This window comes from Chelon labrosus (assembly GCF_963514085.1).
Source record: "Chelon labrosus genome assembly, chromosome: 11".
Taxonomy (NCBI): Eukaryota; Metazoa; Chordata; class Actinopteri; order Mugiliformes; family Mugilidae; genus Chelon; species Chelon labrosus.
Genome location: NC_140344.1, coordinates 17,726,648 through 17,740,391, shown reverse-complemented (window position 1 = coordinate 17,740,391; position 13,744 = coordinate 17,726,648). Strand labels below are relative to the sequence as shown.

The 13,744-nt window shown below is 39.8% G+C and overlaps 1 protein-coding gene across 1 annotated transcript in view; it reads left to right on the top strand.

Annotated features, from left to right (window-relative positions):
• Positions 1–13,744, top strand: part of shank3a (SH3 and multiple ankyrin repeat domains 3a) — a gene marked incomplete at its 3' end in the record, with an annotated part of 136,045 nt that overhangs the window by 52,520 nt on the left and 69,781 nt on the right. The window contains exons 7-11 of the mRNA XM_084555486.1: positions 5,578–5,694; positions 11,774–11,851; positions 12,244–12,310; positions 13,080–13,309; positions 13,418–13,587. Coding sequence (XP_084411612.1) covers positions 5,578–5,694; positions 11,774–11,851; positions 12,244–12,310; positions 13,080–13,309; positions 13,418–13,587 — 662 coding nt within the window. The remainder of the gene's footprint in view (positions 1–5,577; positions 5,695–11,773; positions 11,852–12,243; positions 12,311–13,079; positions 13,310–13,417; positions 13,588–13,744) is intronic.

The following is a 13,744-nucleotide window of genomic DNA, read 5'->3' as shown; positions in this document are numbered from 1 at the left end:
TTGTGGAGAACGTGGGGCTGTCATGTGCTGATTGAGAAGGAAGCAATTTTCTAGTCCATTGAACTTTTTAAACCAGTTTGCACTCTTAGAAGCATTTTGCAGCATACCTGCAAGAATTAAAATAAATAAATAAATAAATGCAAATATCTGAACTACACAAACACAAAAACACTAGATTAATCTGTGGTAACTTCTAAAATAAATCTTATATTTGGAATGTGCCACTGTGTGATCACTGTCATACATGTGTTTTAGATTAAATGATCTATTTAGCGAAAGTAATTAAAGTATTAAATTAGGTATAACATCGCGTATTGGATCAGTGCATCAGAAGTTTGGTCTAATCATTAAGACAAACTACTAATACCACTGTAGCTCATCTCTCATTTTACCCTCCTCTCTAAGGCATTGACTGAGTCCACATTTAGTGCAGTATTGTTGAAACATGGTGACAATGGCTCACAATCCTTCCAGGAGACGTTTGTAGTGTTGACCCCAGCTCCTCACATGAAAAGGGGCCACAAACAGCATCAACAACAAAAGATGTCTGGCTCCCTGTGCACGGCGCACAAGTGAGTGCAAATGTCGGACAGAGAGTTTTACGAGGAAAAACAACTCCATCCATACAAAATGTGGGGCGACTCTGCAAAGCCTTTGTTATAAGTCTGTGGGCATGAGTTAGAGAGCATGAAGCTCTGCAGAATATGTGGTTTAACTGGAATATTAATCTTAAAATTCTGACTATGAATACTGGTTTGTATATCAATGAGGACAAAATGAATCTGCCAGTCATTCTGAAGTTTGAAGAAATGAATGTGTTATTTCATATTGCATGATGCACTAAGTAAAGAGACTCTCCTTCTGTGTGTTTGTCCTTTCTTCCTCCTGAAGCTGTCATTGGTTCTGCCATTCAGTTTGTGTTTTTTTTAATGATCAATGTGCTTCTTCCAAATCATTTGGAAACATATCATAAGTTAGAAAGTCTAGCTGAGTCTGATCGTAGAGCAGCTGACAACACAGAGGAATAGCTTTTAAAAAGTAATCGTCTGTGCTTTATTTTTCAAGCTCAGTATGGAACAAGGAAACATTTTAAATAATATCTTACTGTGCAACGATGAGAATGTGTTCAACTGGAGATTTTGACGCAGCAGCTGAATGACAGAGGCACAATATACATTAGTTGTCAATCACATCTGATTCTGGTGTAGAAACTGTGGCACATAAATGCTGCCTAATGACCAGCCACTGTTTTAGTGTGGACTGAGGTCTGAAATGAAGAGAAAAATATGCTTTCACTAATTTAACCACATTAATGTGGACGTGCCCTGAGTGTGGCAATTTAAATTGTGGGAGGAGATTGAATGACACACCGATGAGCAATTAAGTGCAGACTAAATTACTTTATCCCTTTAGCTAATGTAACTCTACTGGATATCACAAAAGACCAAACGTCATTAGCACTGTTTTAGAAATGGTCGATGAAGTGTAGGAACACACAATACACTTCCTGCTTTGCAGGTTGTCATAATTAAGAAGCGATTCATCCTGGTCTTCTCTGTTATTGTCAGACATGTCTAAATTGTGGTCACCCTAGACTGAGATGATGACACATTTACGTTTAAATTAAACTAACAAACTGACAGTGTTTCTGGTTCAGCCGCTCCTCTCCATGTTTGAAAACCCTAAATTAAGGCTCATACCGGTCTCTATTAACATAACCTTGCTTAATCATCTTGAAACAAACTGAGGTTTGGTGATTGTGTTGTCTCCAATGGTTAATTTGGGTCTTGAACGGAGCCACTGAGGATTTAGTAATCTGCTGCTGCTTCAAATGACCCAGCAATTGATTTAGATACAGATACTGTGAGAACACAATGGCACTATTCAAGTTTTAATTTATTCCCACTGCTGTGCCAACTGTGTAGGTTGTTCACAGCCCCTCCCTCAGTTTGGAGATGTGTGTAAATCCAGCTGTTGCATGTTCGCCACAAACTGCATGTGTAATAAATAAAAGAAAAGCCAACATTGTACTGTGTGGACAGTGTGAGACAGTGTGAGACAGTGTGAGACAGTGTCTCTGTTTAAGGCCCATATTAACGACTGAACACAGGCAGCGTAAAAACAAGCCACAGATCTGAATGAGCGTGTCTTTGTCTCTTAATCATGACTAAACAATCTTTAATATTTTCCTGACTTTTGCTTCAGAGTTCAGGATGCATATATTTAGTATGTTTGCTTGGACAGTGGTCTCCCCCTAGTTCCAACTGTCTGTTGCCGATTAACTCCAGATTGATTTATCATGGGAAAACCTATGTACTTGAGAAATGCTGCTTATATTAAAAGTAACCCATTAAAGGACCAGTGTGTAAAATATGGTGAGGTTGCAGATTCCAATCAACTGAGTACCCATCCTTTTTCAAACATGTAGCAGAAGTTATGTAGACCACCATGTCATGGTAGAAATGCAAAAAGGCTGTCTTACACCAGTGTTTTGTTTGTTTGTAGAAACATGGTGGCTCAAATTGACCAGCGTAATGGAAAATCACCCACTTCCTATGTAGAAGGGCAAACTAAAATAGACTTAATTTGTTGGTTATTGGTAATACACAAATAAAATTACAACTATGAGCGCAATGTTTCATTTCTACGTATAAATCCCACTGGATTCTTTCTTCATGTAAAAAATAAAATAAAAACTGCAAAATGTTTTGCAAGTTGGCACTGAATTCACTACGTCGTTAAGGGGCAGATCTAATCTAGCCATGTGCTGAGCAGGGACTCGACAGGGACACGCAAAGAATCAACCTTGGCCCTGTCTTGAATGAGTGGGCAACTATTCATATCCACAGTTACACAAATTTGTGCACATTTGCACACATTTTGTACAGTGAGATATGCACAACCACAGATTACGACTACAGAACTACTACTCTCAGTATAGTGTCTGCAGAAAAGAGGTATTTCAGAATACCTAAGTTAATTCTTGTTTGCTTCAGTAACAGCCCAGATGATCATCAGAACTAAGTGATATTTTTTCATGACTTGTGAAGAGTAAACTGAGCATATTGTATGCATTTTACACACGTACAGCTTCAAGGCATGCCCTGCACTGTCAACATAATGGAGGCTAGTGTTGTGTTTTTGTTTGTGTCAGGACTTTTTAGCCTAAATTGAAGTAGTGACAGAAAGACAATGGAGATGATCTTGTGCTGTAAATGGAACCAAACCGACAGTTGAGGGATTCATTCACTGAATATGTAAAGGTGCAAAAGAAATGTTGAACGTCAACATTTTGCTGTAGAGGAATCAAGCTTATCCGAACGTTACACAAATACTCAAATGTTGTCTATTAAAATGCAAACCTTTGGAAATATTTTTAAAACCAGCTCAGATAATGAAGCTTGTTACAATGCACCATCTTGATATTTGCCTGTCACCTGCACCAATCTTTTATTATTTGCGTGTTCCCGCCAGCTTCCTCTTTATCTCAATTTTTCCATAGTTATTTACACAACGTCACTCTATTGTAGTCCATGTAAAGGTCTTTATTATTATTATTATTATTGTGAGGTAATAATCAGTAAGATGAAACGTTCCTGATTAGTTTTTGATTTACAGGTTGAGCTGAACTGAGCTTTGTATTGTGGAATAAGGCACAGACAATACAATGCAATACATACATAAAGAAAACCAGTTACAGTAAGTGTAGTAATTGTTGTGTTTTGGAGAGTTACACTGAACATCCTATTTCAATGGGAAATCTCATAATTGTAGGTTCAAACGTTCTGTGCTGGAAAGACAATAGGCTTCATGCAAGAAGTCAGTGACTTCAACAATTGATATGCATAAGTGATTTAAAAGATTTTGTGGCATTCATAGAAGCTTTGATTTCAGTAGTTGACACTCTGACAGCTTCATCAGGCTTTTTATTCAAATAACTGTCCAGCAGCATCTTCTCTAGTATCCAACTTCACCTGCTGTAAGCTAAAATATTACCTCGACTAAGAAGCCTCCTGTGTTATTACTTGAACACTTTGATTTAGAAAGAGATTTTCTGACATCTAACTTCATATCAAACCATTCACCCTTTGTCTTTTAGCACTTCTCTGATGACACATCACTGGCAGCTGCACTGTTATTATTGTCTATTTTCAACAAAGCTGTTTTCTAATGTGGCTTCTGACTGTTACATGTTTATTCATCCTCTGACTTCTGCACAATTTGAATTGGATTATTTTTTATTTTTTGCAGTTTCACATTTTTGTTATTTTTGGATAAATTTTTCCCACACCACACAGATCTCATATTAATTCTAGGCACCGAATAACAGCTATGATGAACAGACGCCCTCTCATGAACGGGTGGCATTCGTCAGTTTATCAGGCCATAACAAGCAATGCGTGACAAGATTTCACGATCGAGAGAATTTAGAACAGTCATAAACAAACTTCACAAAAAAGTAAGACTCAATTGTAATTTTCACTGCTACGGTAGGAAGAAGACTATGGGCTTTTCTATTTTATACGTGCCCTCTCAATATGCCGATACAGCTATGGGTTTAAATGGGAGGAGTTAATTGTCGATTCAGATCATGTTCCTTGTTTCTGAAATCAAAGTACATCCAATACCGCCTCACCCCTACACATTTTTACCCCAACTCATTCCTTTCAACACCTTCTCGCCTCTCCCCTTTCCTGTGTCCTTTCCGGCATTAGCATTCTTGTGGTATGTATCGCGTACAATAGGATGCACCGCAGAGCTGCAATAGCTGATAACCAACAACAATCCCAGCGTCATTTGTGCGCTGTCTCGCTGCTGTCACACACTCTTAGCGAGACAGAACACAGGAGTGAGAGAACAATTGCTGGGGAGAGTTGTGTGTTTCGTCGTCAATGACAGAGGACAAAACCACAGGGTAGGAGGGAGAAATAGCGAGAGAAGATAGAGATTAGATGAAAAGTTTATTGCTCCAGTTATTTGGAACAAAGAAGCGGAGGGGAAAAAGGCATAACTTTTGCCAGAATAACTTCGCACATTTACATTTACCCTCAGGCAATACAAACTAGATTTCCTGTTCTTTTTGAGACTGATAGTAACATTGGTGAGGAAGTAGCCCAGGGAGAAGAAGATGGGTTATAGCAGTAGTTTAACCATGACTGGGGTTTCCATGTTTTTCTGTTTCTACTATTTAGGTAATTTGCAGAAAAATATATATATATATAATATCTGAGACACCTGTTGCATTAAATAACGTTCAAGATACTTCCCTAATATAATTTGACTAGTTGTATTTAAGTAAGAGGCAGGTTAAGTTGTTGGATTATGGCAAGAGAAGACTGCTTTTGCTTGTTTGGCCCAACAGTTATGGCTCAGCGTTGGCTATGTAGCATTTTGGTTACACATACTGGATAAAAATCCAGCAAGTCCCTTTGTCATTCATTAACGTGTCTTATTTCCCAATAATTAGAATTGTAGAATAAGTTAATGCTTCTAATGTACATCCCTTGCTCAAAGACGTTCTAGTTGCTTCCTTTGATTTTTGTAAGTGTTATTAAGTTTATTGATCTGTCCTTTCAGGCATGTCGCTATGGCCACGTGCAGCACTTGGAACACCTGCTGTTCTATGGAGCTGACATGAGCGCCCAGAATGCATCTGGAAACACCGCCCTGCATGTGTGTGCTCTCTACAACCAGGTACCGTTTATTATAATATTACGGCTTGTGTGTGCTTGAGTGTAAAGGTTGGTCAGTCCTCTGTGCCATGGCATTCATATTTAATCATTGTGCTTTACACAATTTACATCCAGTGCCGGTGTTCTGTGCCGATGCAGAGGAGGTGTCACATTCACACAGCGGGGTGATAAATTGGAGGTTATGAAAGTAAATGGGCATGTGACGTGTTTACCGTGTACTCCAGGAACCAGAGCTTAAGTCCCGTCTCACTCTGTTTTGGCTTTATTAAATAATTAAACAAAGCTGTTCTCATATAGTTTTCATTGCCTAAACTTTAATCAAATCTTAACCATCTAATGATGTCTAATCCAGTTCAACTCAAATATCCTTTTTATTTTTTTGAATCATACAAAAATCGAAAACAAACTGAAACAGCATTCAGGCCCTAATACAGTACTTGATAGCGATTACAACTTTGAAGCCTCTAGGGTAAATCTCTACAGGCTTTGCGCATCTGGTTTTGGGCAGATCCTCTCAAGCGCCATCAGATTAAACAGGAATAATCTAAAAAACTATCATCATCTCTGCGCAGATGTTTTATGCAGTATACGTCACAGCTTTGGCAGGGACATGTCCTGAAACCATTGTCTTCTTACTGCTTGCTTTGGCCACTGCCGCTGCTATCTGTCACCACTGCTAGATAAACTGTAGCCCCGTTCTCAGGTTATCTTTAAAAGTCGCTCTGTAGTTGGATATATTCATCCTCCTTTCAGTTCTGACCAGCCTTTTTGTCCCTGCTGCAGCTGAGATGTACCCACATAGCATGATGCTACCACCACCATGCTTCAATGTAGGGTCAGCCACTACCCAACTATTAGGACCACTGAGCCCCTGGAAACACACCAAACACATTTTCCCTGATCTCACCACACCTGGACTTCATGCCATTGTTTTTATTCTGAGATGCAATGTGGATTGTCGCAGGTGTTTCTCTTTCTACACTATGCCCATGTGCCAAAAAAGTGAAATGTTCCCAGGCAACTGTGTGTACATGAATTGTTGCATCAATATGTTGCTGTTATGTAAGCGTGTCTGTGCTCATCCTCCAATGGTTACAGGAGCTCTGTCTGTGCTGCAGCATTGAACCTGCTGATGCTTTAGTGTTTTGCTCAAGGTAATTTATGTAACGCCAACACCAAATGTTACAGTAATGGGCGTTTAGATACGCAGGAGAGTCTTCACATCATGCTTTGCCTCAGTTACTGTGTATGTGTGCGTACATGCATATCCACACTTGTATCTTTTACCTGCTCCTTGTCGCCACTGTATTTGTTGCTTGTTGTGATAATGGACTGAAAGGGGAAATTAAAGAGAACTCATCCAACTGGGAGTGTGGCACTAAAATGGCTAAAGATCAGGGATATTTCTCCCATTTGCACTGTTAGTGCAGCTTGAATTAAAGCAGCAAGCAGGTTTTTTGTTACAGTTTGTGCTTTTTTGATGCAATGACAGATGGCTTAGACTCAGTGTGGAGTTCTACGGGATAATTACTAAACAGTCCTCATAAGGACAGTCGGCACACCACAAGGAACTTACCTGGTTCCTCGTGGTACCTCTTGTTTTTGTCAACAAATATTAGGAACAGACAAAAAGTAATGAGTTATTCTACTTATACATTGCAGCTTTTCTGCCCAGTCTATTTACTCAACGCTAATCCCATAGTGCTTTTACTAAAGATATCTTAAGAAGAATAAAGCAACACAAAGATATAGATATGTTTGATTCTTAAATACAATGATTAAGACGCATCTTGCATTTTGGACGGTGCTACTAGATGTTGTTGCAAGTAATGAATGTCAATAACTCAAACTTCCCTGTTTATAATACATACATATTTTAAACTGTATTTTAAAATATGGATCAGAAAACTACTTCAGGAGAAGTACAGGGGAACACTAAGGGAATAAGGCCGTTGAAAAGCAGCACATGCCTGTAAAAAAAACATCAGTGTTATTACGTACGGTGTGGTCGCGTGCTGTTTGGTTTTAGGCTGCTCGGAGAGAAAGATGTAACTGGGTTCTCTGGAAGAGGCTTTCTGCTGCTTCAATGGGAAATAGAGTGGTGCTCAGTTCATGAACATTATATGAGCACTTCTCCCCCCATCTCTTTTTCTCTCTCTCACTCTCCTCTCTCAAAATGTGTATTAATTTCTGTGTGTTTGCAGTGCATAGCGGTTTGTGTGTGCGTCTGTGTGGTTTTGATTAGCACAGCATTGTGGGGACCTGTTGCAGGTTCCTATAACATAAATCATTAAATTTTAGTATGTTTAGTGTTAAGGTAGGTAATAGTTAGAGTCGTGCTATGTCTCAAAGAAATAAATGTCAGTGTATAGCCAATAGGGTGTCCTCAGAAATGATGGACACATGACTGTGTAAGTGTGTGTCTCAGGAGACAGGGCGTGTAATCAAAGCCAGAATGGATGAATAGTTTAATTTTCGGATACTTGTACAACTTCTTGTTAGTCTTCAGTTTGGTAATGGACCTTGACCCAGCTCTTGCGTGTTCACACCGATGAGGAAGGCTGTTATCCTGACGGCGGAAACTAAACACCACATTGAGCTGATTGATCCCAGACAACAGTGTGTCTTAGCAGGGTTCCAGGAGGCCCGAAGCAGGCCCGGCACGGATGATTTTGTACAATCACAGTAAGAAATGTTCTGGTAAAATTGACTGGGGAACCTGCAGGCCGGAGCCAAGATCAATAAATCCATATGGAGAGAGAAAAGTGTCAGAAAGGCGGACGCATAGAGAGAGTGGATGAATGAAAAGATATCATACGGTAATCATGAATACAGGAAGCTATTGCCTAGCGGCTGTTAACATTTACTTACTGGGTTTTGGCAGATGTCATCGGCAGCAGTGAATGAAACTAAGGCTGGAGCCTTCTACCTGGCACACAAATCCGTGGGAGGGGGTCAGATGAATGACTGAGAAAAGAGACTGCATTGATGAGTGAAATTAAAGAGAGGTGGCACAAGGCACACAGAATTGTCCAAATCAGTCAGAGCAAGTAAATCTTGTTAAAACTGTATAATAAGCTGTCCGAAAGAGGTGTCACTGTATGTCATGCTCAGTAGGTATCACACAAAGCATCATGAGTCTTGTTGCTTTAGATATTAGTCACAATCTAATGTGTTCAGCTTGCAGTGGAGGATGCCAAATCTGCTGCTTCGGTTCTTATGACAGAAGGAATCCTCAAATGTATGAACATGGCTCTGAGAGGAACCATCTGTCACATTGTTTACACATGACTGACCTGCATCATTAGTGTAAAGTACTTGACTTAACTCGCTACTGTATGAATTCCTATGTAGCTAAAGTAATAACCTATAGCAAACCGTGGCGTGGACTGGAATGGTTTTCTTAATGAATTCCTATAGGAAGCCTTGGGGAGGAGCGCAAGACAGATGGCCTACATTGTAATTGGCCTCTGTGTTTGTGTGTGCATCTCTTTATCTGTGAAAAGAAAAACTGTGTGAAGTCACTAAATCGCACAAATTCAAGGGTTCAACTGTGGAGCTACTCACACGCTCATTTATTTGGTTACAAGATGCATTTGCATCAGCAGACAGAATTTAAAAAAAAATGTGAATATGTTATAAATCTGTTAAAGGGGAACTACTGTTTTTTACAACGTGGACCTTATTTCTGGCATAAAATCATTTACTCACCCATATAACTTTTGTGTAATTTGTATTCCTTCGGGAGATAATTAAATCAGCGTATATCCATGTTGTGGGAGTGACTGGGGCACCGAAACGCAGCCTCTAAATAACGCATTATCTGCCACGAAACTCGTTAATTTCACCAATATTTTGTTATCGTACGCTTGTGTAACTGTACTGTAGCTACCTGTAATTTGCTACTGCTAGTTTTGTTGCAACATGGCTGAATATTTTTCCGATTCTGAGGTTGTGGACGAACCATAGCAGTAGCAAATTACAGGTAAACAAGCCGACAGTCGCGGGTGTGCGCGGCGCTCAGAGACGACATCATCCAGGTCAGAAGACATTATCCGGGGTCTGTAGGTCAATCTACAGACCCCGGATGATGATAATGGCTAACTCCGGACTCAACGGGGAATAGCACTAGCGTATGATAACAAAATATTGGCGAAATGAACGAGTTTCGCGGCTTCCCATTTCTCCATTCTTTCCCTCATAGCAAGTCTCTATTACTCTTGTACATCACTTTAACACTGTGTGTTTGCATATTTCTCTACAGTTTCACTTGTAGCATGTCTCTACATCTGTAATACTTTTCTAGAAGAATAGCTCTGAAAATTATCATTATAAGACATTTTAAATGTGTGAATGCGTATGTGTGTGTACTCTGCATGCAACTACATACATAACATATAGGAGATTTACCAGGAGAGGGTGCTCGAGTGCATACAAGAGTAGCTTGTCAAACATACTGGGCTTGATGTGTAAAACCCTAAAACCGCATGAACGTTATTAACCGAACCACATGTTCAATTAGTCTGTGCGTGCGTGTCCCTGAATGTGTTAATCAGTGGTGACAGGAGTCACCAGAGTCATTGTGCTCATTGTGGAGAAAGACTCGTCCTATTAATTCTGCTCCCTGTGTTAAATTACGTATCGACCCTCAGCCAGTCGCCACATGGTCACAGAAGCCTGTCTATCAATCTACAGTTGCTTGCCAGAGGGTGGCTGTGCTCATTTGCACACAAACAATATATGGATATTGTCCTACACAATAATGTGTGTTGGTGAATTAACAAAGATGTAAGTTTTGTTTTTGTTGAAAAGTGTTCCTAGTACTAGACATAGTTGAGCCCAGATTGTAATATAAAAAAATAAATACTCAAAGTTATTCCATTTCTTCAGACTTCTAATATATTGAATGCCTATTCTCATTCATTCATTGTCTTTGTCTTTCTGTAATGTATTGAACACTTTAATGCCATCTGCATTTATTTTTTTATATATTCTGTATTAAGTAGTTAACAATTACACTTTTTTTTTTGCGTGTATGTAAGAGAATATCCATATATTGTTTTGTGCACAAATGAGCACATCCACCCTCTGGCATAAAAGTCCAAATGTAGATTCATCGACCACATGTGTCCATGTGCTGGCTGGCGGGCTAACGTCACTCTGTGTGTGTAGTCTGAGTTTGTTCTGTTCCTTTTTTTTTTTTTTTTTTTTTTTTACTGCAGTGTACAACAGCTGCTACACAACTTCAGGGTTTCTGCGGTTTGAGTGAAATGATTTTTACAACATACTGAATACGCCTTGTTTACCAATGCCTGCAAGTCTTCGTGCTATGGTTTGGATGGGAATCATGTCTTTGTGTAGATTGCTACAAGTGTAAATCTATTGCGATAGTCGACGACTTAAGTAAAGATTTCTGTGTTGTAATTTTTAGAAGTACCACATGAAACTGACTTATTTTTTCTGAAATTCATAAATTCATGCTTAGCCACAAGGCTTTCTCCAGGCTCATTCTTGTTCTTTTTACACTGCCACTTTTGTCAGAGTCATTGTCAAACAGTCTTGTAAGCTTGTTTCTTTTGGAGGTGATCAAAGAAGTTGCTTGTTGCCTCTGGCAACAACTGTCACACTGCATGGCGCACAAATTATTATATTCCACTTGATATTTGACTTTTTAAAACCATGTCCAAATTGCATTAAGTTTAGTTTTTTTTTTTTCCTCAAACATTTTTGATATTGTTTCGTTCTGCCCCGTAGCAGTGAGGGCAGTCTGTTTCTTCACCTTCCTTTTGTAGCATTCAGACAAGCATTTATGATACTGCCATCAACAACTTCACTAGTGTAACGCAGTGTGTTGACTTGTTCCTTGCACATTTAAATTTATATCTTTACTGATAGCTAAATCAATTTCATACTACCCACTTCTAATTGAGAGGGCGATTCGAAGCTTGGAAATGGCATGCTTGGGGACGCCATACATCACTCTTCATATGAGCTTGACTGCGCGTGTGTGTGTATGTTGTTGCATACTTGCATGAGTTCAGTGACTAATCAAGCACATGCATCTCTTTGTTGTCATTCAGGATAGCTGTGCACGAGTTCTCCTGTTCCGGGGGGCAAATAAAGAGATAAAGAACTACAACAGCCAGACTGCTTTTCAGGTTTGTGTGGTATCTAGAAACCGTTGTATGTTATCGTGTGTATTATACTCATTGACATGTCAGACCTTAATAAACTGAAATGCACAGACAAATGTTGATACATTGAATTAAGGTCTTGCTGTTAAAATCTATTGCATCGTGGTTCACTCTGCCTCACATCTGTGGTCAGGCTGGTTTGTATAGTGACCAGAACACTTTGGTCATCTGCTGCAACAAAATATTTCATATGTAAAGCATTTATTAAGAGACTGAGGATGGCAAAATGAGTTAGGGTTAGGGTTATATTATATTTATTAATTCTTCTGATTTGTGTATTTTTCTTCCTCACTGTAATTTTGCAGTGTGTTGCTTACGTGTTTGCCCGTTTCCCCTCCCTGCACTTTTTCTTTCAGGTGGCTATCATTGCAGGAAACTTTGATTTGGCAGAAATTATTAAGGTCCACAAAGCATCAGATGTTGGTAAGTTAACAGCAGTGGGTATATACCCCCCTCCCCTCAGTGTGTTGCAGATTTAAACATGAACGTAGTCTCGCAGAGACATCAGACTGGACCTGGATTGTGTAGTGGCTCTTGAACAGTGATTACATTTTGAATACAGAGGTAGAGGAAATTAAGTTAAGCGGATGGGAATGTTAGGAATCTGGAAAAGCCTTCAGCTCATTATTGGTTTCTTGCTGAGTTGAGCAGTTTCTCTGTGAAATAACACAAAGGAAAACTCTGCCATCTGGTGTGGACATGGTGTAATACCCCACTCTTACACTAACAGAGTGAAATATGAATGTGTGTTCATAATTACACTAGAGATACTTATTATTTTACCCAACCGTAGTGCTGAAGACTTTATTATTGTTTCTTGATAATGAGACATTTTAATTCACTGCTATATTAAGAATCCAGTGTTCCCATTGGTAAATAGTGTTTCTTATATTATTGTGTGTTTGATTATCTCGTGATCAAATATGGTAATTCCTAAGGTTTATCAGGCGCTCAGTGATCTCTTGAGTTTCCATCCTGGATTAGTAAATTCATTTCTAAGGCTTTTGCTTCAGCTCCACCTGTACCGCATGTATAATTTGATTGTTCATAGTTTATACCTATGTAAATACGCGTCCTCACAGCCTGATCCTTCTTGATTTTGTGTAATGATGTGCTTTTCCCCATGAAAGCATTCTGCATTCTGTTCTAAAATGTGTTTTCTGGGTCAACATTTGTCTTTTTGTCCTCTCAGTGCCTTTCAGGGAGACCCCCTCCTACACCAACCGGCGACGTGTGATTCCTGGCCCCCTGCCCTCGCCACGTTCCTTGCTCCGTTCTGCGAGTGACAACAACCTGAACGGGGACCACGATCACATTCACGTTCAGGCCCCCCGAGAAGGCCGTGGCCGACAGGGTCACTCCCCTGTCCCCTCACTGCGCAGTCTGCCAGCTTTTGGGCAACAGCACAGCAGCCTTGGAGAGGTAAGGGAAGTTGGACAAGTGTGTGCGAATGAGGAATAGAGGAAGAAATGAGAGTTTGTAGTTTAGTTAAAGACAGTTTACATGTGACACTTGTCTGCTTTATGTCAGAGTCGTCATGGAGAGATCCCTGACAGCAGTCTACAGAGTACCGGCAGCTCCAGATCCTCCCATTCACGCTCACCTTCACTACATCACATGCATGAAGATGACAAGCCAATACCCAGACGCTCTCACAGCCACGGCTACCCTCACGGACATGGCCCTCGTGGCAGACTCAGGTCTGTACTTTGAATTCAGTTCAACTTAATTTTTTATTTCCAGTGATACTCACCTAAAAACATTCATTAGAGAGATAATTTCTTTTTTCCTACTCCTAATTCATATCTCTTGCCAGCCTTGGCTGCTATTCCCTTTAAATAGCTAATCTGTGATTGG